Source organism: Thalia democratica, chromosome 5 (assembly GCF_965202585.1).
Source record: "Thalia democratica chromosome 5, ktThaDemo2.hap1.1, whole genome shotgun sequence".
Taxonomy (NCBI): domain Eukaryota; kingdom Metazoa; phylum Chordata; class Thaliacea; order Salpida; family Salpidae; genus Thalia; species Thalia democratica.
In genome coordinates this window covers 45,565,159-45,592,288 of record NC_139169.1, presented here as the reverse complement: position 1 = coordinate 45,592,288, position 27,130 = coordinate 45,565,159, and the positions used below count along the sequence as shown (strand labels likewise).

Here is a 27,130-nt window from a genome sequence, read left to right as displayed (position 1 = left end):
AGACGTAAGGTGTGAATCATTAACCTTGAGATGCTTATTTTTATTAACAGAAAACAAATATTTTTTGTCAGTATACTTATAAAAATTCTTTTGAACTCGTTCCAATAAACAAATCATATAATTTTCTAATATACATAAAAATTAGTAAAAAACTAAAAAAAGTTTTAATAAAACTTAAAAAAAAGTCTATCTTCAATTATTGTATAAATAGTAAAACGTTTTTTTTTTACAAGTGTCAATTTGTTAGTTTGAACTGAAACTTTGTTGTGTTTAAACTTTGTTAAACTATTTCAATTTTATGTAAGATAATTTTCATCATACGATGAAGTTTAAGAAAAGTTAAAACATTTTAGCTCAATTTAACTAAAGTAATTAAAAACGACATTGTTTTTTAATAAAACTATTGTTTGGTATTATTTTCACAACTGCAACGCTTTTTTGCTTTAAGAACAATGTTTTAACTGTTTTGGTCAAACATTTTAGATAAGTTTTGATAGCTTATTTATGAAAAATGAATTACCCGCGTACTGCAGTTTGCCAACCCTTTAATAACAGAATTTTTATACAACTTCAACTATAATAATTTTGGTACCACTTTGATTTAGAAAATATAAGTTAAACATCTTTAGCGTTTGATATAATTGGGTTTATTTGGTTTTTACACTGGAAATATCACAAAACTGTGTTTTGACTGTAAAATGTAAAAACAACATCAAGTTTTAACTTCAGCGAGGTACGAAAAATAAAGATTTTATTTTCGCAAACAATCAATCTTCGTCGGTGGTGGTATCCTCCACATTGTGCTCCGTCAGCACGATCTGCGCTCTCCTCCCCTGATGAATGACGCAGCCGAGCATGACGGCCGACATGCACGTGACCACGGTGAACAATCCGAACACGAAGTACAGCCAGTACATGCCGTGCCACAGGTGCGTGTGGCCCTCGTGCACCGGCTTCTCCGTGAAAATGTCGAAGAATCCCGCTCTTCCACTTGCAATCACATCTCCAGCGCCACACGCAAAATAGTGCTTTCTGTTTTCGGAGCAGTCAAAAGCTTTCAGCAGGTTGGTCGCGCTGTTAAAAACGAGGTCGTTGCATCTGCCAGCTAGCGGATGAAACTCTGGCTCGAACAGTTTCCCGTGTTCTGATTGGAGGTACAAGTTTTCTTTATTCCAGTATAGGTCGTCGTTGTGCGGGTGCAAAGTCTGAACTCTGAACAAAGTTTCGTTTACAATGTTTTGAAACTTCTCTTTTATTTCCGCACTTATTCTTTCAAGAGAACTTGAGGAGTTCACCATCAAAAGCTTGCTTCTTTTTTCTGAGTCGCAAACTCTTTGAGCTCCGACGTTGCTCGTTTTGTTTGTGTAAATAAAAATTTCGCTCTTTTTCTGTAGTTTCATGACTTTGATTTCTATCAAAAATAAAAAATTAAGTTCAAAAATATGTTTATGAAATGACGCAACAATTCAAATAGAATTTATGATTTAATTAATTTCAAAAAAAAAATGTTGGGAAAATTCATCCAAACTTTGAGAAAACAGTTTTGTTATAAGCTGTAGGTGTGCTGTAGCGGTTTACTTTGGCGCAAACACCTTTGAGTTATGCAGTTAGTAATGCGATGTGTATTTCATTTATAAAAAAAAAATAATATATATTTGAAAATACTTTGACTCGACATGTAACAGTTTATCAATAAAAATATATAAATATATCAAGAAAGCAAGTAAAATTTATTTAAATAACGGTATTTCTCTGCCCATTAAACATGAAAAGCTTTACGAAGTCTGTAAAGATTAGCGTACATTAAATACAAAAGTATGCAACAGTCTGTGTTAACATGTATCTATATAACAATACACGTTTAGAATTACAAAAAGTATAGAAAAAGTATCTTAAATAACTTGCCTGAAGTAAGAAATAATTTTAAACTACTAAGAATATAAATCTAGAGTATGGTTTAAGAATAGCATTGTTTTTTTTATAGTACAGACTTCTTTAAGTATAAATCATTATCAATCTTATTAACAAAAATTAAGTCTCAGACCAAACTCAACTTATTAACAAATCTTTTTTTATATAAGTCTTTTATTTTGTAATCTTGTAAATGACTTTTTTATTAAATTCTCAACTAAACTATCTGCTAAGATGCTAAAATTGTTTTCATTAATTAAAAAAAACTAATTGAATTTTAATTATAAATATGTTGTACTTTAGTATAAAAAATTGTAGATTTTTATTTTTATACTGCACAAAAATACTATACTAGTCAACTAACATTGTTTTTGATCAATTAAAAAAAAGTAGAGCGTTTATTTTATTTATTTTAATTTCCAAGTTGTTTTAGTTTTTACAAGGCTTGTTTTACGACGAACAAAATCATGAGACAACATTTAAATTACTACAAAACATTTTCTAAATATACTTAGAGTAAATGATTGTCTTTATTTATATAATAATAACAAATTATACAGTATCCTTCTTTTATTACACTAACATATGTTTTAAGTACGAGTCAACACACTTCAACTGAGCTCTGTAAAAAATAAATATTGTAAGGGAAGAATAGAAGCTAAAGTAGGTAAATACATGTGTCCATTAAAAATTAAAAAATAGTTGACTTTTATAGGTTAATGGTTAATAATAGATAAAAAACTTAATGTTAAATCAAACTGTTATAAAACTATATTATATTTGTAATTATTAAGTCTAAATTAAATGAATTAAATAATTTATAGTAAAAATACAAAATATTATAACAAATCATATTATAAACTACTTACATGAAAATGAAGGAAGTATTAATTTTAAATACTTACTGGTTACTAATCATCGAAAAAAATATATCCAATAGTTACGTGATATATATGAACATTAGGGCTAGCTAGTTAATTTATACTACAAAATTAGATTATTTATTCTTTATGTTTGAAAAAAGTATAGAGCGCTTTAATTAAAAAAATATATTAAACACAAACCCGTAATTTATGACATAGCTTAATTATCAAATATTTAAAATATCTGTATAAGATCTTTAATTTAAATACCCGACTGCTTCTTTCTAGAAAAATAATAAAATAATCATTTATATTTATTATTATATATGTAGTTTAAGTCTTTGTGGTTTTATATATGGTGCTGTAATTTAATTATTCGTCAGGACTTTGAAAGTTTAGTAACAAGTTTGATTTTTTGTGCTTTCTTTTGAATTCTTTTAATTTTAAACTTAAATTCAATCTGCTTTCTAATTGTATCTAACTTTATTTTTGTTAGAATTTAGATTTAACCATTATAAACATTCAATAAATAAAATACTTATTATACCAAGTTTCTGTGGCTTTTATTGCCTTTACTATTGTTTGATTTATAACTAATGTTTGTTGTTATACTTTGTATTCAAAATAGATTACATATTACTTTTTTTATTAGAGCGCTCTATACTTTTTCTAAACATAAAAAATAAATTATCTAATTTTGTAGTATAAATTAACTAGCTAGCCCTAATGTTCATATGTATCGTGACGTAATTATTGGATATATTTTTTTCGATGATTAGTAACCAGTAAGTATTTAGAATTGTAACTTCCTTCATTATCATGTAAGTAGTTTATGTTATGATTTTTTATAATATTTTGTATTTTTATTTTAATTCATTTAATCTAGTTTTAATAATTACAAATATAATATAGTTTAATAACAGTTTGATTTAACATTAAGTTTTTTATCTATTATTAACCATTAACCTATAAAAGTCTATAGCATAGCAACTAGCTTTTTATTTTTAATGGACACATGTATTTACCTACTTTAGCTTCTATTCTTCCCTTACAATATTTTTTTTTTACAGAGCTCAGTTGAAGTGTGTTGACTCGTTTAACACACAGAAACATATGTCAGTGTAATAAAAGAAGGACACTGTATAATTTGTTATTATTATATATTCCAGTGAAATTGTTTCGCTAGGACCTTTTGTTAACAAACACTTAATTTATACTTTGAATAGCTTTATTTATTTATACTTACAATTTTGTTTAGCAAAACTAAAACTATGAAAATTGTTGTTTTAATTAGAGTTCGAATCTTAAAAACTTAGAATATTACTTGTCTGTAAAAAAATTGTTCTGTTTTTATTACCATGTTCGAAAAACATTAAGAATAGAATATCAGGTGTAATTAACAAACAATTTCTTATATATTGGAAAGTATACAGACTTAAATACACATTCAATGGATAATCTTTAAACCTTAGTTCTATAGTTTTGCTTGTGACAAAGAAAAGTAAATGTGAAACATGATTTTGGAAAATGTTGTTGTCGTTTTTAAATATTTTTAAAATGAAAAATAGGGAAACTTCTAAAATCCAAAATAAATGAACTTTTTTAACCTTTGAGATATTTATGCTTTAAATTTTTATTTTGTTTAAACATAACTTACTTTTTAAAGGACTAAACCTTAATGTGAACAAGGTGTTTTATTTGTGATTTAAAAACATTGGACAGAATTTTATTAGAAATCTTAAGATATTTAACTATCAGTTCAATTATAAATTTTACTAACAGAAGCCTTTTTTATTTTTTACTGTAAAAATAATGTTTTAAAAGTATAAGAACAATGTAATAAAAGCAAAAAAATCAAACAGTATATTTATTTTATTTTATTTTTAATGAAGGTTAAATGAAAACCTTTATTAACAATTTTGTGCATAGAAAATTAATGAGACCAAAAAAATATTCAACTAAAAATTAAGTATAATAGCTCTTAGTTTTTATCAATATTCTGAGTAAATTGTTCTTTAGATTTTTATTTTAATGAGAACGCTTACTTTTCCATACAAATCATTTATACAACAAAAATCATACTTAAGTTTTAAATAGATTTATTAACAAGATTGTAAATTGCAAGGCATTTGTTTCGGGGGATCGCAATCGTAACCTCCATCGCTCTTCAAAAATTTTGCTTTTTTGCGCGCCTCCTGCACAGTCAACAACACTGCACTTCAACCAACCGCAATCGCATTGAGCGTTTTCTTCACCATTTTCGTTGTATGCTAATATTTCACAGATTAAAAACTTAAAACGTTTTAATATATTTAATTAAACTTGTAGTTAGTTAGTTATATTAAAGTAATTAAACTGCAATAGATCATAAAAAAATATGCAATTTAATAATTACTATGATAAATAAAAGTTGTATATTTCTTTTACATATTATTTTAATATATAATAATTAAAGTTATATAATGATACTTATATATCATAAAAGGTATCCGTGGTGTAAAACTCAATAACCGTAAGGTTCTTCGTATACTACACCAGGTCGTAGGACCAAATGCTATTGTCGTTCGATAAACTATATTATTGTAAGTTTTTTTTTTAATTTTAGGCTCTAGTATAGAAATAATTTGAATATGAATTTTAGAAATTTGATGTCAGTTTTAAAGTTATATAAACAAGGGATCTACCTAGCCTGAAACCTACTAAGGTAAGAATTTATTTTCCGTAGTATTTAATGTTAGTATTATTTAAGTTCATTGTTTAATTATACTATTATTTAAGTTGTCCAGTACCCTTATACTATAAGATTATGAGTATGTCACTAAAATGAGTTTAGACTAGAGAATAAAAAACAAGCGTTTTCTAAGCATAAGTTCTTTCTAATGTAACCAACCGGCCTTGTAGAAGCCGGGTAAACAGCTACTGCAGGTTTCACTTTTACTAAGTTTAAATACAAATACAGTAACCTCTCGCTTATTTACGCACATTGTGTCCACAGAAAAAGTGCGTAAAGATATGAGAGATCGTAAAGATACGAGAGGTACCAAATATACTTGCTATAATGGATGTTTTTTGATATTGCTTCTAGTTAAAAGCAGACTGGAGACTTTCTCATTTTTAACAATTTGTTTAATATATTTATGAATATAAAAATAAAAGATAAAACTATACATGTATTAAAATATAAAATATTTAAATCTGTATAAAATAATAATAAATATAAAAACTTTACTAATTTTAATAATAAGTAGATTTTATCTTTATCTTTAATTGTATGTGACTTATTTGGTACTAATATTTATATTCTATTCTATTTAGCAAATTCAATTTATTATTAAGCATTTGTTTACAATTAAGAAATGGTGTGGTGTTATATTAAAATTTATTTCTATAGCTTTTTACAAAAATATGCATTTGGTGCTTTAATCTGATATACTCAGGTATAACTAAATGTTTATCAATTAGTCAACGAACATAAGTTTACAAAATATAAAGATATAGAGAGGTGAGTTAGCATTTAAAAACATATTTTAGATTAAAAATATACAACAAACCAAATTTGTGCAATAAAAAAAAACGAAAAATTGTGGTTTTTGAATTTTTTAGAATTCTAAAATGCGTAACTAAACGAGAGTGCGTAACGTCACGAGTGCGTAAAGATGTGAGAGGTTACTGTAAGTAATAATATAGTATTTTAGTTAATTTTATAATTAAATTTTAGTAAGTAAAAAAATGTTTATTAGTATAAAATAAAAATTTTAACTATAAATATTAATAAATTGCTATTTTGTGGATTATCCTAAATGTTATTAACTCATTTTAATAGAATTTTAAACAAATCACTATCGAGGAAAGTTTCGACTTGTATTCATTCCGGCGACGTCTCCTAATGATAAAAGTATTATTAAACTTTTACATAAAAAAGCACAAAAAACAATTTTGTACCATTCTGTTACGGAATTAGCAAAACAAACTAGTGCAAAAACAGCAAGTAAGGCGAACTGCAGTAATTTCATTTCATTAATTACTTAAGGATAATTTTTCACAATAAAAGTATCTTATTGAAGTATAGATAGTATTACACAAAAGTAACAAAATATATAAATTTTTCAGTTTACATCAAACAATTTTTTGTAAATAAAAGAATTAATGTTAAGATAAAACAACTATATAACAAAAATATATCTACTAAAACTTTTTTTTAATATGATAAGATAAAACTTTCTTTGTCAGAAAGCGAAACAAAGTATTGTAAATAAACTTTATAAGCTTTTAAAATTGACTGACATTTTGTATAAGTTATCATATATTTTAATTTGAATTATAGACGCTGAAGACTTTTTATTAAGAGTTACGAACTAAAATATTAAAAATATATATAACATACCAAAAAAGAACCAAAATATATTAATAAATTATGACAAAAAAACTACAAAGTTCAAATTTTTATAACAATTTTTAGTAGTTTATAATACGATGTTGTTGGAAGTAATTGTTTTGCTATTTTTTAAAATACAATATGTAGTTAAAGTCTTAAAGAAAGTAAAGTTTTTGATACATTTTTTGTTTCAACCACCTACTAGAACGAAAAAGTTTATTTGTTTCTGTGTTTACTGAACCATTGAAAAATCTACATTGATTGTATAAAATTAAGTTACAGAACAATTTGAACTCAATTACTAACATTTCAGATACAAACTTGTAATCAAATGAAATTACTTAAACTTTCAAATTTCAATATGCTTTTTAAACGAAAATTAACCAACAACAATTTTTTTGTACCCAATTAAGTGTACCATAGAAAATATAATGTTTAAATTTAAAATTATACTAACATCTGTTTCAGAGGACAATTAGAGTGAAATTCCGAATAACTTTTTGTCCAAATTACTGCATATACAATAATTGAATTTATAAAAGTAATACTAATCACCTTTTAATACTATTTTACAATTTTAAACTGATACACACAGTTATTATAACTTCACAACAAAAACTAGCTTTTAGTTTTATTTTTACTCTTATACACAATTTATTGTTGTGGCTTAATTGTTACTCAAAAAATTGACTTAAATTAAAAAATAGTTTTGTCCAATAGTACCAAAAAATAAAACTCTTGTGCAGTAACTTAACCAAAAAAGGTCCTTATTCAGACTTCACTCTAGCAGTCCTCTAAAACCAATTGGGAACTGGCATTTTAGTGAGATTTTTTCAGCCTACACATATATCCAAAAAACAAAAATAAAGTAGAAAAATACTTAAAGTGAATTTTGCATATTTTGTGTTAGAATAATTGTGAGTTGAAATAAGGCCATTTTTATGATATACTTTATGATAGATTTTTATAATAAGTTTCCTGATAGCTTAGGGGTCCTAATGTACACTTTAAAAACTTTAAATAAAGGTTGAAAGATCCAAACCATTGGTCAACAAATCTGATTGATTATTTTATTTTTTTATAATTTGCCTCATTAGCTTGATCAATGTTGTTATGCTGTTTACTTCATTATCATATCATGTCTAAAGTTACTCTAGGATTTTTGTTTTCTTTTATTCTAAGCTGTTTCACTATTGTTTAACATTTTTTATTAGTTTTATTATAATTTTTACTTAGAATAGAATATTTTTTTGATAAAAATAAAGGCACTTTGAAAACTACAAGTATTCTGTAAGAATTAAAGTTTTATGTGTACATAGTTGACTTTAATTCTAATAATTGAAAAATGGATTCCGGAGAAACCATCTTGAGAAAAAGATTTCCTGAAGATGAAGTAAGGAATTAAATATTTAAATATAAATAGGTTATATGTTTCTTAAAATTAAAAAAGTTTAAATTAAATTAAGGCCATAGGGGGGGGGGGGGTAGGCCATGTTTTTTACAAGTTGATCTTATTTTATAGAGTTTTTACTTAGCTTCAAGTTGCTTTTTACCGTTTTTAAAAATTCGAATTAGTTTTTGAGATATGACCGGTCAAAGTCGAACCGCATAACAGGTTCCTTATGGGGAAGGAAAAAACTAAAACAGCAAAAAAAGACTAATGCATTCAAAATCTATCTCCTCCTTCATTTTTTAAGCAATCTTCTTCAAACTTTCACAGTCTATTCTTTATACAAAAAAAAAATGTTATTTGTGACTTAAAAAAATTTCAAGTAAAAATACTTTTTTTTTGAAAAAAAAAATTTTTTTTTGATAAAAAATCACTTTTTTTTTTTTTGTCATAAAATTTTTATTTTTTAAAACTATTAAAATTCACAAATAACGTTTTTTTCTCATAATGTAAGGAACATTTCCTGAAAATTTGAAGAAGATTGCTTGAAAAATGAAGAAGAAGATAGATTTTAAAGCCCGTTTTTAAAAACTTGAGAAAAACAGCTTTAAAGTTACCCTTTATATACCCTTTATAAATACAACCCTTTATATAACCGGTCATAAAAAAAAAGTTACTTAATATTTTTAAAATCTAAAAAAAGCATCTGAAAGATTATGAAATTTACTATAATATAAGTTTATATGTTATTTTTGGTCAAAAAATGGCTTCTACCCCCCCCCCCCCCCTATGGCCTTAATTTATAGTTAAGTTGTTAGGGTTTTTTTTGTAGAATTTTTAAATTATAAGTTTTCAATAAAAATGTTTCTCACACACTCAATAAAAGATAAACAAACTTGTTAAGTAACTACTCAAAAGTTGTATTATGTAACTATTTGTCCTGGGAAAGGTGTTAAAAGGTATTCTTGGTGTGCCACTTGATAACATTTTTCATGCACCAGGTCCTAGGACAAATTATTATTGAGCTCTTGTTTTTTGTAACTATATATATATTTATATAATTTATTAGAAAAATACAATTTTAAAAATACTAGTACATATGTTTAATAAAGCTAAACGCTTTAAACATCAGCTAGTTCAATTTACAATAAAAAGCACTTTACTAAACATAGATGCAAAAGTTATACAAAAAAAAAAAAACAGTATGATGTAATATTGTGCATTACAAAATTACAATACAAAAATCTTAAGTATAAGTATTTTATAGTCACTTAACTGTGGTTTTGTGAATTTTAGCTTTTTGATTAGTTAGATCAGTGGTCGTCAAGGTGTACACTGATGCACACTAGTGTACACAAAACTTTTTTTGGGTGCACAAAATTTTTAGGGTACATGAAACTCATTTAGGGGTGCACAAAATTTTGAGATTAAAAAAATACATAGAGTTAGATTAAGTATGTAGTTAATATATAATAAAGTATTTAAAGAATACTGGACTGGGGATTTTGTAGTAATTGCAGAGAAGTGTTCAATTAATAAGTATGTAAGACAAAGCCATATAACTAAAATATCATTGTGAAAATAAGGTAAAACAAATAAAGAGGTCAATTAAAAAGAGGATCAAATAAAAAGTTTCAGCTTCAGTTGTTAAATGGTTTGCATGTAAATACAAACTGAGTTATGACTTTTAAGGAGAAATGCACTAACTAAAGTGCTTACGTAGTCCCACCACTAGCGGCGCTTATTAAAATTAGATCTTGGGGTGCATCAATTTTATTTTTTGCAACTTGGTGTACACATAATTTGATTAGCTTGACGACCATTGAGTTAGATGGAAGATCAATTTTTGTAAAGAATTTTTGTAATGGACAATATTACGTCATACTGTTTTTGTTTAAGTATAACTTTTGCATCTATATTTAGTAAAGTGCTTTTTATTTTAAATTGAACTAGCTGATGATTAAAGCGCCTAGCTTTATGAAACATATGTACTAGTGTTTTTAAAATTGTATTTTTCCAATAAATTATTTTAAGCCCTTCAAGTGGGCTCTGTAGAAGGTGATCAAGTTTGAATAATCACCTTAATATATATATATAAAGTATGTAAACTTAAAGAATTGGAATAAGTTCTACAACTTTTTGTGTTTTCATTAAGTTTTGGTTCTCTATTTCAATAAATAATAATTTGAAGTTTTTTTAGACATTATAGTTTTAGTTTTATGGAAATGTGAATGTTTATAAAAATGCAATATAGTTTATAAAACATTGCAGCTAGGAAATTTAAAATTTAATTTTTTTGAGCTCATGTTAAATTGAGAACTTACTTCTAAATATAATGTTGGTTTTTGTAGTAATAAGTAAGTTTAGTAAATCTAAGGAAATATTTGCAAAATATTAGCATTGTAGGCACAAATGCCTATAAATTTCTGAATAAAAAGAAACTCTTTTTTTAACCTGAATAAAAAAAAATCTGTTTTAACTAAAGTTTCCGAACTTAAATATTTGAAGTTAGAGTTGTTTTGCTAACTTTTCTTTCTATACTGAAATTATCTAATAAGATTTAAGTGATTTAATATTTTTTGAAAATATCTATCCTACTTATTTATATTCAGCTACATGGTACATATAAACTAATCCTACATTATGGCTTACATTTACAATTGTTATAATAACTCTACCTGTTTTTTTTTTACTTTTAATGTACTTTAAAATAAATTTATAAGTTAGGAAATTAAACAATCTAAGGGTGGCTGTCTTACTACTCATAAGTTAAAGTGTTTAAATTAAATCTTAAGGTATTGGACTGTTTTTTAAATTAACAAACTATATTTATTAGAAAAATATTTTATTTTGCAATTGACTCTTCAGTTTGAATGTATGAATTTTGTAAATGTATTGTGAGATCAACTTTTTGTCATTAATTTGTAGTGTTAAGAGTTCAAAATGTTGTAAAAAATATTTGATCATACTTCTAACAGGATGCTGATCCATTCAAAGAAGAGGAAATTAATAAACCTTTGCCTAAACCAAAAGATGATACTCCTGAATTTATGAAAGAAACACTTAAAGTTAGAAAAATAAACTTATATATACTTTTTTTTAATAAAGCTAGTTTATTTTTCTATTTAAATAAACAAACATGCAGACTAAATCAATGATTTTTTAAAGCTATTGAATAATTTATCAAAAAAATTACTCATTAAATTTATTAAAAGCATATTAAGATGTGAAAACTATAATGTCATTGTATACATACTTCATTCACTTGTTATGTATTTTAAGCAATTAAAAAAATAACTAAATGTAAAATAGTATAACAAAATCAAACTATATAATTGTTATGAATTAAATAAATTGTTCTATGCTTTGACCACAACAGGATTTACCACCCAGATGGAAGAATTGGTGGGTTCGAATTTTATTTAGTGTTGTCATGTTGGCTCTATTTGCAATTGTTATTTACATGGGACCTTTTGCATTCATGATAACGGTTAGAAGTTTATAACCTAATTAAAAAAATATTGTCAATATAATAATAATTAATCAAATAACAGGTCATAGTTCTTCAAATAAAGTGTTACCATGAAATTATTTCGATTGCTCATCAGGTTACAAGCAGCATCTTTACTGTTTTATTTACTGTTTAGTAACTGTTTTATGTAATTCATTAAAGATAAATAAATTTATTATATTGTTTAAGAATGACTCCCTATTTGATTTATCAAGTTTAATTAGTTTTTATTAATGAACAGTCTGTTAAAATTAAACAAACTGATGCGATGAGTTAGATAACTTTACATTTATTGTTTCTAGGTACATATTAGCCTAGTGTACTTAACTTTGTAATGTAATGAAACTTATTTTGACTAAAAACTATTCTTTATTAAATATTTTGTATATTTACTAAAATTACTTCTAATTCAACTAAAAGCAAGTTACAAGTTTAAATTTTGTAATAAAAAAAAACCTTTTTTTTGGTTTTCTTACCAAAGAGAAAAATAAAATAATTGAAAGAATAAAATAAACACTAAATTTTTTATATTATACATATAAACTAATTAGACAATATATTAATTTTACTTGTAACATTTTAGATGTATATATACTTTTTATCAAATTATAGGTGTACAGATCATTTGATCTCCCTTGGTTTAGAAGTTTGTCTTGGTACTTTCTGGTTTGTTCAAACTACTTTTTGTATGGTGAAATGGTTTCAGAAAGGTTTGCACTGCTCATACACAGTGAGGTAACATTTTTGTATATACTTAAAGAGTTTAAATTTTTGAAAATATTGTAGACTTGATTGCTAGAAATCATTGAAGGATCTCTAATTCATAGTTCATAATTTTGAAATGACTGATGTTTTTTTTTATTAGGCCTTAGTTAGAGTGCAAAAACAGTATAAAGTGGAGATCATAGCAGTATTTTATTCAACTTAAAAAAAAATTATGTATGCTAAGTTTGATGAGTTTCTGTTACTGAATATAATGTATTTTTTGACTAATCTGTTTTTGAAATAGCTGTAAATTTTATATTGTATTTTAGCTCGTTTCTCTACAATTAATATTTTAAAAATGATAGATTATAATCAGAACAAAGTTCTGAAAGAACTATTAAAAACAGTTCAATAAACTGTCTTCCACAAGTTAAAAGTTGATATTCTTTTATTAACTTTACTAACATGCAATCATATACTCCAATTTTACCTGTTAGAATAATAAAAAACTAGTTAGTATACGCAAAGAGAGTTTAAGTTACATAAAGTTTAAATAGAAAAGCTGTTAAAGACTGATTATGTTTACTTCAATGAATTAAGTAATAAATATTAAATGCAGTATTTTGTAAAATTGAATTTTGTCTTAAATAATACTACTACTATTATACTATTTACATAAAAATCTATGGAATGAATGTCTAATCCTTTCTAAAACCTTAGTTTTAAATTAAATAGAATTGTTTATATATAAACAATTTAAGTGTTAGCCAGCCAGTATTTGTAATACATTTTTTATTTTGACTTGTTCTCTTATACATATAGCAAATAAGTTTTAGTTTATGATGCTAGTATCTTTATTTTTATACAGGAACACTTCATGATTCTTGCTAAGTATCATCGATTCATTTCGCTCATTGGATACTTAATTGGATTTATTTTGTTTGTTCTTAGTCTTGTCAAAGGAAGATACAGAATACAGTTCTACATGGTTTTTTAAAATTTAATTTATTGATGTTTAATTGCTTCTTTTTTTGTTGTATCTAAAAAATTAGGATTAAAATAGTACTTCACTTATTTTGTAAGTATAGTAATACTAAACTTAATTAATATATAGTAAACAGTTTTTAACTTGAACTTTAGTCATGTATTTAAGGTATAAGCTGTTTTCCTAGTTACAAAGTTCAACTGAAATTTTATATATTTTAACATCGTATTATAAAAAACTTACTGTTGCAATATTAAACAATTCAGTTTCTTAACTGTACTTATATACATAGTTGTATATTTTTTAATGTTTTGTTGATAACATAATTTTTATAAGTGCTTACTGAATTAAAAATAAAGATTAGAAAGTTTTTAACTTAATATATTTAAATCAGTATTTAGAACTTAAATTACACTTGACATTTTTAATTATGTACGTTAGTTCCATTAAAAATTTTGTTGATTCATTTTTTAAAATCATGATTAAAATTTTCTATAAATATACTTAAGCATGACGCATAATTTTACGTAAATTATTAAAATTTGAATAAGTTAGTATGTTTTTGAAATTATGTTTAGTTGTTATTATTTTTCTAAAAGTATTAAACAGTTCAAAGATCACCATACTAACCTCTACTAGAGAGTTGTTTTCTCTTATAGAAAACACAAACTACATGCGAAATTTTTTTCCAAAAAAAATCGATATTTACAACATCCTTTAAAAAAAATTCTTAAACTTTCAAAAACTTAGTTTATCTATAAACTGTTTATAAAACTGAATTCTGCTTTATAGTTAGTTAAAATTTCAAAAAAAAGTTATGATAACTTTTGTTTAGTTATTTACTTAATGTTTGTTTGTTCCTACTTATTGTTTGCATAGTTCAATTCTGATAAAACTATAAGTTGATAATGAAAAGTAAAAAACTTATTGTTTAAATATTTCGAATTGTTATTTTTAGTTACTTTTCAATTATCATATTAAAAATATAGTTTATAAAAGTATGTTATTATAAATGTTTTTAGTTTTTTATGTCTAATAACTCCAAATGCAGTGTAGTTTTAAACAAAAAGTTAAAGTTATCAAAATGTATAATATTTTTCTAAAGTTAAAAAAAGTTGGTCTAAAGTTGTTAAGTCTTATTTTATTTGCTTTTCCGTAACTTATTTTAGAAAAAATTTTAATAAATTGCGACGAAAAATGCTAAACAGACTTATATTACATAAAATTCTTATTGTTTCAACACTGTTTTATTCTTAGAAACCTTAGTAAAGAATTACACTTTTTCTTAATTGAAATTAATTATACGTAGAAAATATAAGCTGCAATGTTAATGAAGAGTTTTTTAGTTAATAAATTTATATATATTTTTTTAACTTTAATATTTTTTTATTGCCTAAGCTGCTATGTATGACTCATTTTCAATTGTTATTCAAACTAAAGCTTAAATACAAGTTTATTATACTTCTCATCAGTGTTCAAGTTTGCTAGACATACAACAAAGAATATTTTAAAATAAATGCAGTAGAAGCATAAAAAAAAAATTATGTTTAATCTATTCTTACAATATAAGTTAAAAAAAATCCTGAAAATAGTTTAGCTTTTCACAATTTTTGTTAATCTTTATGAATACATAAACATTTATATCTGTGAAAGTTCTAACCATGTTTAGTTTGATTAGTATATATATATTTTCAAATTGTTTTATTCTTATTCAAATTAAATATATGTTTGTAATTATTTTTTACTTTAAAAAAAGAAGTATAATATTTTACATGTGTTATCGAAGAGTTTAATTTATTGTCAATGCTAAGTTAAGTTTAATATTTTTGATAGTTTGGATGGACTCATGTCATCTTGTTACTTTTAGTCACTCAGTCTCAACTATTAATACAAAACTTGTTGGAGGGTTTGATATGGCTCGTCATACCTTGCATGATGGTTATTGCTAATGATTGTTGCGCCTATATTTGCGGGTTCTTTTTCGGAAAAACTCCCCTGATAAAAGTTAGATTATTTTTAGTTGATGGTATAAAATTGTTAGTATGGAAAATATTCTTACTTATCATGATAGTATTATGGATTAAGTTTTTGGAAAATAAAAGATTTAAAGATAAGCACTTCACTCAAATATTTCCATAAACTGTAGTTTTACTACTAGTTGGTCTATATTTATGTGTTTCTTAAAATTAAATTAAGAAAAATTTAGAGTTTGATTTAATTTTAAATTGTTTAATTACTTTGTTTCAAGAAAATAACAAATAATACAGTAGATAAATTTATAATAAATTTTTTAATAATTTTCTTCTATTCAAAAAGGTTCCCTTTTTTCATTAATTAATCATTTTACTAAATAAAAATAAAAAACAACTAGCTTTCACCTAAAAAGACGTGGGAAGGATTTATTGGAGGCGGAATTTGTACTATTATATTTGGATGGCTGGTTTGTTTATAATGTGATATTATAATAATAAAAAATATAGAAATTAACAATGTCAAATGTAAACTAAAGTATAAAGCTTTAAAAAGTATCATCTATAAATATAACTTTAGACTTCTTTTCTTAATCTATTTCATCTAGACTAGGCTATTGCATTAAGTAAACTTTTTTATCTAAAACTCTATATTAGCTTTGGTTAAAGTTATAAGTAGTACCAATTTCAATTCATTTTAATTAATGTAATTGTTTTTAAAGAAAAATAATTTTAAGTTACTAAAGAAAATATTCTTACTTAAGTTTTAATCTTGTTCAACAATCTTTTTTGCTACATTATTTTCAACTTAAAAAAAATATATAATTTAATTTTTTTAATAGTTTTCTGGATACATGAGCCAGTTTTCTTACTTGACCTGCCCTAGTCAAGTGTCTTCAAATTTCAATGTCAATCTTAAGTGTGAACCCATGGAAATATTTAAACCAAAGATGTATGACGTTCCAGAAATTTTTGGACTAAAGATTGTTAGTTATAACGGAGCTGCTCTCATTTTGTTTAATATATACTATATTAATATAAAACTAGTTAGATTATTACTACATAAAAATGAGACTACTATTGTTGGCTATGTACAAAACACGAAAAGCAAAACTAATAACCTCATCAAAACAAGATCTTAAAGCAAATTCAAAAGCACTGTACATAGTTACAGATAAGTTTGCAATGTTAAACTTGTTGTTATAATTTTTATTGTCTTTGATTCAAACACCTGGTACAAAGGTTTCAAATTGTTCAACTAAATTATAACTTAATTATAAAATATTAAAATGCTAGAATATTAAATAAACCCTTTGTTTTAGATTCAATAGTTTCTTGTTTGTAAATGACTAGTGTTTTACTCATATAATAAAAACTACAGGTGGACCAAGTTGAAATAATTCCTTTTCAACTTCATTCGCTTGCCTTTTCCGTTTTTGCCTCATTGGTGGCACCTTTCGGTGGCTTCTTCGCTTCCGGTTTCAAGCGAGCATTTAAAGTGAAAGATTTCGGGGACTTGATTCCAGGTCATGGTGGTTTTGTGGACAGGTTTGACTGTCAGTGTGTCATGGCAATCTTTGTCAATGTGTACCTTTCCACATTTATAAGGTGAGTTATATTCTCTTTACCTAAACACTTATATTTATTAGCTTTAGTCTTTTTTAAGATTATGCCGTATTGAATTTACTTACGTTATATTTTAGTTAATTAAAAATACCTATTTATAGACGTTTGTTACATTGTAGTTAAATAGTATAATGGTAAAAAAACAGATTAGAAGATGTTTTTAAAATCTTTTTAACAGTTTTTATTGTAATTGTATTAAATATTCTATTTTCTTTCAAAGTTAAGCGTTTTACTTTTTAAAATTTTCTTTAAAAAAAATTAAACGTGAATAAATAAAAAGTAGTTTGTAATTTTTTCAGCTAATATTTAGAGAATTAAAAACTTTAATTAATTTAAAGTTAATGTTTACTAAATAAAAAATAATTTTGTATGTAAAACAAACTACAACTTTTTTGTTGAAAATATTTTAGCACAGCTTCAAAGTAGGATAATTCAATAAAGTCTTTCATAAAAATACAGTTAATGCAAACATAAACTCAGCTTTGTCTTGTTTAACGTGTTACTTTCCTGATACACTGATTTGTAATCACTTAATGATAAAGTTTTCAAGTCCGTTTCATGAAAAGTACACTTTAGTTTTGTAAAATTAACTTTGTACCAAATGCAGGTCACCTTCAAGAGCACAAATATATCACAGCATTGTTTCTATGCCATTAGAAGAACAATCTTTACTTTTTGAAGAACTTAAAAATTATCTGCTCGACAAGGTTGTTCTAGTTTGTTTGTAAAGTTTATTTATTTTATTACAGCTTACATTTTAACCAAATAAGATTGTAACGTTGTTTTAGTAGTCAAAATTATTCATAAAATATGACTTCACTTTTTTTACAGCTAATGTATTAGTATAAGCAAAACATTTTTTAAAAAGGACATTTTTTGAACATTTATATACATTATAATAAGTTTATAAGTTTATTTACAATTTGACTTGTAAAAACGTTGTTTATTGCTTTATACAGGGTGTAATCAACTGAATAAAAGAAAAGAAAAAAACCTATAAATTCTTCAAAATCTTTAATTTTGTATAGCTTGGTACGCTCTTATTGTTTTTGTGACGCCATAACTGATAATTAGGCGTCAAACTGCCTACTTAAATTGTACTTTTAGATGTAAAAATTTTTAAGCAATAAGCCGATAAGTAGTAGCATTAATTAAAAGTTTATTTTAAAAATAAAAGTTTTTAAATAAGTTTTCTAGAAAAAAAAAATATTCATATTATTGTATTATATAATAACCAAATATTATTAAAACAAACGTTATTAAATATAAAAATGAGCTTTTTTAGTAGTTTTAAATTGTGTTCTATTATTCTATTAGTTTAGAAATCGTTTTTTATCAAAAATAATACTTTATTAATTTTTCAGTATGTACTACTTGTTTTTTATAAACTAAAATTTCATTTTAAAACTTGCTGTTCTTGTTTTATACCTGCTTACTTTTTTAAGTTACTTATATGTGTTGTAGATTTTTTTGTGGCAATTAAGCTTTGAGATTTGCAAGCAGTAGTGTCATGTAATCTTAAACCGTTTTTAAAACTATTTTTTGTCCCAGTAGCATTTAAATCTAGTTTTGTTGTAATTATGTTGCAGTGTACAGTATTATTTCTGTTATAAGTTTTTTATTGTAAAGAAATGAGTATAGTTCTAATTTTCAATTTTTTACTTAATTTTTTTGTTGTCAATTTTTAATCTATTATGTTTTGAATTAAAAATTTAGTTTTTTAAATAAACTTTGTTTTTACTTTTCTGATGATCATATAAATTTTCTTATGCTAAGTTTGATTGATAGATTAAAAGTTTGAACGTAATTTTTTCTTAATTATTGGTCATTTAATCTAAATTTTTTAAATGTTTGTAATTTTGATGGTTATTTTATATGCATTGTGGATTAATTTATTTTAAAAACCGTTTGTTTGAATTTAACAAAAATGTTTTTATAATTAATTAAAAGCATTTCATAAACATTTTATTAACATGATTGCCACACACTCAGGGAATTCAGGGAAACTCAGGGAATTTTCAAGTTAAAGAAAATCTCAGGGAAACTTATGGAATTTTGATTCTTTTTTTTAACTCAGGGAAACTCAGTGCAGTTTTGGTTTTTTCTAAAATTTTAGGGAAATTTTAAGATTTTTAAAAAAATCTCAGGGAAATTTTTATCGAGGTTTAGAATGAGATTTAGTTAATCCAGTTTCAATATTTTATTTAAAAAAGTTATTTTTTATTTATTTTTAAGTGCTTATTTAGAAATTGTCTAGCCTTGCGGCAAGTTCTTTAATATTCTTAGAATTAACATTGTAATTTTTTTGTAAATAATAAAAATGTTAAGGATTTGAAAATAACTTAAGGAAACTCAGGCAAGTTTAAGGTTACTCAGGGAAGGTTTTTTGACTCAAAGAGTGGCAACCCTGTTATTAAACCAATTTTTAGTTTTTGTAATTGATTTAACCGGCTGTAAGTTCTATTTGTCTCTAAGTTATATCCTAATGTATTGCATATAAATATATATTAAATTTATAGTTTTTAAATAAAATAAAATTAATTATTATCATCTTATATGAAAAAATAGTTATTAGCATATTTTTAAAAATTACGTTTTAATCTAATTGCAGTATTATAAATTAAAAACTAATTTAAAGCTTATAAAACTCTAAGTTAACATACTATCAAGTTTTAATGGTTGTATAAGTTTCTTAAGTTACCAATTTTGATGAATTGGTTTTACTATAAATGTTGTATAAAATCTCAAAACTGTTTTGATTTCAACAGATAATTCTGAAAAGTTATAATGAAGTGTAGTAATAAAGTGTTAGTTTGTCGCATGATGTAATTAATATTTATTACCACTTCCTTAAAATTTTCTAGTGATAAAAATGTTATTTTATTTTACTCTTCAAATAAATAATCAAAAGTTTACTTTTATAACGTACAGCCAACAACAGTTTTGAGCTTATTACTAGTTTATTGGTGCTTCCAAAAATCGTTTTGAGGTATTGTAAACTACGGAACTAGAAGATGATTATTCAACTAAACTAAATCTATAATGTCAACACTACATGAAATTAAGTAGATGTTGTTAGAGGTTTTAAAAAGTATTGTTATTCTGTAAAAAAACTACTTTTTTCAGAACTAAACAGAAAATTTTAACTTATTAAGAAGTTTTTTTTTTTGGAATCTATGACCACTTTATTACTATCAAGAACAACATTTTATATAAGTTTTTATTAAAGTATAGTTTTAAATATATATTTAAAAATATGTTGCTTTCTTTAGTCTTAAAATTGATAGCAACATTCAAAAAACTAATAAAATAGTATTTTTGTAAGAATTTTGAAGGTTATAACATACAAATGCCATTTAAAGGTTTTAAACCTTAAAACATTTATAGTACAACATGAAACTAGTATATTTATAACTAAGTTAGAAGCATTTTCGTAAAATAAAAAAGTAAGTTTTTAAAATCAAACAAAGTTTTTTAAACTTTTGACTATTTAGTGTTTATAGAATTAACAAGTATTTTTATTAGTTTTGTATAAAACTTATTTTCTGCATTAAATATTTTACTCCAGCTTCTGAAAGAAATGTATTTTTATAATTTTAATGTTTATTTAAAATTGTTCTATTTTTATTTTGTGACTTTAATAAAAGTTTTTATAACTTCATTCTTTAAAAATATATAAATATTTGAGACTTTTTCAGAAAGTTAAAGAAATTCATTAAACAACTTTTTAGTATAACTTCAGTTTTTTTTATCTCCACGGTATTTATAAAGTAAATCTTTGAGATATTTGTTTTGTTCCCGTTAGCAAATAACCGTTATAATACTACTTGAGGACATACTTTCTGCTTAAATAAACTTAATAAAAACTATAATGTTATACAAACGTTTATTGTATCACTAAAGAGCAATTATCTATTTTTTTCAGACTTTTCTTTTGCTTTTAGTAGTATTATAAAAGCAACTTACCTTACTCTAAAATCGATAAACTAATAAAAAGAACATCTGACTTGGTTTATATGCAAAACTTAAACATCTTAAAACGGATTGTACTTATGTATTCCGTATTTTTAAACAATTGCCAGCATAACAATTAAATTCATAAAAATTGTATGTTTTAAAACAGCACATTAAGTAATTCGTAGAAAAATAAAACAGTTTTGTTTTGATCAACTCTAAAATTTACATCTTAATTTTTTTACAATAACAATCTAAACACTGTCGATGAAACATGTATTAGTTTGGAAGCAAGTTCTTTATAAAGTATTTTCTTTTGGTTCTTTACTTTTGAAAAATTTAAAGTAAAATTAAAAAACAAAAATAACACGTTATAGCAGCTAAGATTAACAAAAAGATAAATTAGGCAGCATAAAGATTTATTATTATTTTGTTTTGTCTTTTGCTGTTTGTATATATAGTTTTACTTATTTTTTAATGGTGTAGTAAAACAAAATTAAAGTTTTTATATAAGTTATTGATAAAATGTAAGTAAAAATTCAAGTAACTGCATGTTGTTTAAAATAAATGTCTAAAACTTGTTTTTTTTTTCAAAGCTAACCAATTTTACTAAAACGCTTGAACCATAAGTATGCAAGCTGATTAGTTTTTTTTTTCTAAACCTATAATTGAAGTCTGTTAATAATATATTGTTAAGTTTCTATTTCAGATTTATATTTACTTATAAGCTCATTCAGCAAATAACTGTTTACAAAAAACTATAAATAAATAAATTTAGTTTTAATAAATCTAAAAAATAATAAAATTTTGATTGATAAACAAAGTTTTCAAAGTAGTAATATTTTTACCAACAAAATAACTAATTCCACATGACAATAAACTCTAAAAAAGTAAAAAATTGTAAAAAAAAATCCCGTATTCAAATAATTCATCAAAACACTGCAAACGATTAGACCAGCTAACTTGTATTCTTTTAACTTATTACCGAGACCTGCAGCTAAATCTTTACTACAAATTAAACGAAACATTTTTTAAGTTTTTAAACTTCTGCTATCAAGCATGAGATCAGATCGTTGCAGATGTTTATCTTCTTTAATGGCTTTTACGGGTTAACTTCTTAAATAAGTTCCACCCAGCTCATCTCACGGTGAAAGTTCGGGTTCGTTATCCCAGCATGGTGTTTCAAAAAATTTTGATCTTTTCATTTTCAAATTGTAAAATCCTCCATTACTTAGTGCTAGTGGTGCTTTAGGCAAGTTTTGCTCTTTGTTACGGCCGGAACCTTATCAAATGATAAAGTAATTGCTCCAAAGCACAAAATACGATGTTTTGTTTCTTAGAAAAGTAATGTTGTAATTATAATGAAAATTTTATCGGAGTTTTTTGTAGAAATAATTTTTACGTGTAATTTGCACAAACTTTTAAACGATTGCAAATATAAATTTTTCTCGTTCAGAGGTTGGCAGCCTTTAATAAGTGACATGCCAATTTTCCTACAAAAAGTTGCTCGCAGGTTAAACTATGTAGGAAAAAGTCTTTCGCGGAGCGCAGTTGAAGATTACTACTGTAGTAATTAATAAAAAGATACTGTTATACACCAAAAACTTATTTAAGTTTGCAATATTAAAACAATAGAAACTGAATTCTTTTGGATTGTTTTTAGAATCAACAATAAGAAAGCTGATTATGATTTAAAGAAAAAAATACAAATTTAATGTTTCAAAGAATTCTTTTACAAAACAAATTTTGCTCTGTAGGACTCCTTAGTTATAACCAAAATAATATTAAAATAAAATCTAATATCTTTAAGTTATCTGTAAATATTTAAATTTATTCGGTTAAGTTTTAAGTAGTTACAAAATTTAAACAGTTATTTTAAAAATGTTTTTTTTTTAATTGTTCTGTAAGCATTATATATTCTTAAGCCAGTAGGTTATAAATCCAACACAAAACCTGTTCAAACCAGAAATGTAATTTATATGTGAATACGTTTTAACACAAATATTTCATAAGTTATAGTGTAGTTTCGATAGACAGAAACAAAATTCACTTTAAAGAAGAATAAATTCCCGGCTGGAAAGATAGTACTACAATTTAGGTTTATTAGCGCTTATACAGTTTATCATATAAAAATACAAACAGAAAATCTTAACACAAAAATCTAACTTGAACAAAAAAAAAACATAAAATTTCCAAATTTAAGAAAAACTCACAAAAAAAAGAGTGACAATTAATGTTCATAAAAATAGTAATGTGTTTTAAATTTAGGAATTTTATTTGTCTTCACTAAAAGTGCAAAAACTTTTTAAAACTATAGAAAATCAAGTTTCTTTCAAAAATAAACCTTAAAAGAAAAATGTTTAAAAAAATAACTTCACAACTCATTAAAGTTTCTGTGCACTTTTAAAGAACACATTGGACAAGACAAAAACTGATTAAATATCTTTAGTTATCATTTTATAATTATTGTACTTATTAGCGTGTAAGTAGTGCCTTCTATGTTTATTCTTAAAAATTTTCAAACTTAGCTTTTTAAAATGACCAATAATTATTTAAATTAATTTTGCAAAACTTGCTATAAAAATTTTAAGTTGGTTGTTTAAACATGTTTACATATTAAACTACTTAATAGTATACTGAGTTCCTTTGGTTGTGTGATATAGATAGGTTATAAAGTTATTTAATCGAGCTTAAAAAGCAAAGTCCTATTGACCAGTTCTACTTGTTTTACTAATCTAAACTCAATTTTAATTAAAATGATATAATTATGATTAAGAGTTATTGGAAACTTGTTAAAGAAAAACTAAAAAACTACTTTTTTGTTTCTCTTCCACTTTTGAAAATATTATTTCTACTAATAGTTATTATATTCTATTTCTACTTATTTTTAATATCTGATTTACACTTACGACTTCATCTATGATTTCGTTAAAAGAAAAAAGTTTTGTCTATTCTGTTGGTCGTTTTATCGTTTAACTCGTCAACTACTTAGAACCAATTAGCCGAAAAAAACCAATCGCTTGTTAAAACACTTAGTATTGAACTAAAAGTGTTTTGGTTCTTCTTAAAAACCTAGATAAAAAAGTTAATATCAAACTACTCAGAAACGTTTAAACGTTTTACTAAAAACTGATTAACTATTTTCAGTTTAAAATAATTTATTTGACTAAGGACATTTATTTGTTCATTTAAATTAAATAGTTCTACGAGGTCTTAAATTCAAGACAAAACTATAATTGGGATTTCATGTGGCTTTTTATATAATTAGGGTTAAAAGTAAAATGGTAGTCTGCCCCTTTTTAGAAAAGGATCCGCTAGCTTAGGAAAATTTAAACAATAAATTTTATATTCAAAAACTATTAATAAAGTGATTATGCTATTTTTTCCTTTCTCTATAAGAAAAAGTTTTGAATTAAAGTATGTTATGATATTTATTAACATTTTAGAATAATATTTTTACTTGAATCAAATTTAAATGTGAATTCATTGTTAAACATGTTTAAAACAAAATAACATTATATGTTTTTTATAAGTGTTTTTAAAAAAGAATTTAAAATATTTTGATGAAAAAAACATATCTTTCTAAGTACTTTGTTTTAAGAATTTAGACAGCCATTTTTATTGGTTTCTAAACCAAAATTTTATTGTTTGTATTTAAGTTGTAGAAAAAATTTGAAAATAAAGGACTCTCAGGAAACATCGAGAGCAAGCTTTCTAGTTTTCATTAAGTCGAAAGAAAATTATAAGCTAGCTCTATGTTTCTACAATATAATTTATAAAGTTAACTACTTATAATTTATGATATAGGCAAGCTAGTGCTCTATTATACAGCTGTCCATCATAAGTTTCGCCTAATGCAGTACAATATCTATATTTTTGTAATATCTCGCAGATCTTCAATGCTTTATTAAACTTACAATTAGTTTTAAGACTAAGCGTCATAAAGTGTCTATTTGATAGTAAAGTATATAATATTGCAGCCCGCAGACGATGTTGAATTGGTCGGATCGTTATATGAAGGGAGGTTTCGTTCATTAAATAGACGCCTTAACCTTAATCGTTTTCTGCGTTTTGCAGTAACTATTTATTTAATTAAAGATAAAACAGCTACTATTTGAATTAAAAATAAAAGTATGTTTTAGATCAGGAGTCGGCGAATTGCGGCCAACAAGCACGTTTTTTTTTTGAAGTGAATACGGCTTGAGAGCATGTAAATGTGGCCAGCTAAACAAAACTATATCCGAAGTTGTTTTTTTCGGGAATTTGATTTATTTAATTAATTTCGTTTTAGGTCTCGGTATAACATTTTAAAACCAGCAATTAATTTTACTGCTTAGGCCTAGAAATGTGAAAAAGACGGATTATCATTCTAGCAGTATTTTTTCTCAGTTTAGATAATAGCTTCCTTCTTACTTAAGCAAGTGGTAAACTGAAGGAAAAAAATATATTGTGTATCCAACTCAATTTGATGTTTAGCTTATCATAGGTAAGGGGTGGACATAGTGTGGTCTGTAGGCTTGATCTGACTCGCTAATTATACCTCAGGCCTATAAATTACTTTTAAGCTCGATTTTTTTTGTTTAAAATTACTAGCATTAAATTTTTAATAATAAATATGGTTTTTAAACTTGCTACAAATTTCATTTTTTATTAACCGTAGTACTTAAAAATTATTATGTCAATACAATTTAGCCATTAAAAACTTAAAAACATCACCACAAAATTTTCCTAAAAATACTGTTCTTGTAAATTTTGCGAATCGACTAGAAAAAAATATAAACCTTTTAATAACGAAAACATTTTAAATTACAAAAAAATAAGATCAAAGTTTAGTTAAAAACTTTTAAAGTTTAAATTCTTTAAACTAACTGGATTCGGATCCGGACGTATAAGATTTTGGTGAATTTGGTAGATTACTAGTTGCTTTAGTTCGATTTTATACTTTAAAGTTATAAAGAATAAACTAAATATGTACCAGTTTAGATTTTTTAGCACCCCTTTTATGAAGTAAGTATAAAATAAAAATCACATAAATGAGTTAAGAACAAAAAAAAAAGTTTTTATATTTGATAATATTTAGATAAGATACTGTGTAATAGGGTGTAGAGTAGCTAGCTATTTTAGCACAAGTCAGCCAGTATTAAACAAATACATATAGTTATTAAATTTTTAAATGATCATTAATGAAAAAGGACCATATGCAGTGTTAACGATTAGTAAAAAAATAAACTAGTTAACATGCTTTATATACTTTTTATAATTAATATGGAGTAAACTAATTTTTGTTTGGATTTAATATTAATGCGTCTTATTAAAAATATTTATAAATTTCCAAAAGTTCACACTGATCGTTTCTAAGCTGCAAAAAATATGTTCAACAATAAACTAATTACTTTGATATTACTTCTCTAATTGTAAAATGAGTTTTGACATTCCATAACAATTAGATGATTTTTTACTGTTCATTAGATGAATATCCTGTTATAAATCAGTAATATTGTTGAAACTTATATCTAAGAACATTAAAAGATTAGATTTTATAAGTAAGTGTGAGACAGATTTTAAATAGTATACGTTACAAACAGTAGTGTAGTCTGTATTCAACAAGTGTATAGATCAAGACTAAATTTAAGCGAAATAAGTTATTTCGACGACTAAATTTCTATTTACCTTTTAACCTAAAGTTAATTTCTGTAAAACTCAAATAAAAAACTTTTTAGTTTTTTAGAAGCTAGTGAAAATTTACAGCGAGCTAATAATTAAATTTAAAATTTTGAAAATCTTAAAATAGTTATTTAGTTATAAGTGTCCAGACAGATGAACATATCTCATAAAAAAGT

The 27,130-nt window shown here is 24.5% G+C and overlaps 1 protein-coding gene across 2 annotated transcripts; it reads left to right on the top strand.

Annotated features, from left to right (window-relative positions):
* Positions 1-8,405: 8,405 nt before the first annotated feature.
* LOC145837075 (phosphatidate cytidylyltransferase 2-like) lies at positions 8,406-19,810 on the top strand. 2 transcript variants are annotated; one of them, XM_082944841.1, is made up of 12 exons: positions 8,406-8,542; positions 11,518-11,607; positions 11,919-12,029; positions 12,094-12,147; positions 12,663-12,785; positions 13,624-13,743; positions 15,574-15,744; positions 16,112-16,180; positions 16,553-16,696; positions 17,092-17,318; positions 17,944-18,043; positions 18,296-19,810. In XM_082944841.1, exons 1-12 carry the CDS (start codon positions 8,495-8,497, stop codon positions 18,308-18,310), a joined length of 1,272 nt encoding a protein of 423 aa, XP_082800967.1. In that variant the 5' UTR covers positions 8,406-8,494; the 3' UTR covers positions 18,311-19,810. The 2 variants fall into 2 exon arrangements, with proteins under 2 accessions (XP_082800967.1, XP_082800968.1); XM_082944842.1 differs by having other exon boundaries at positions 16,553-16,703; positions 17,087-17,318.
* Positions 19,811-27,130: the final 7,320 nt, after the last annotated feature.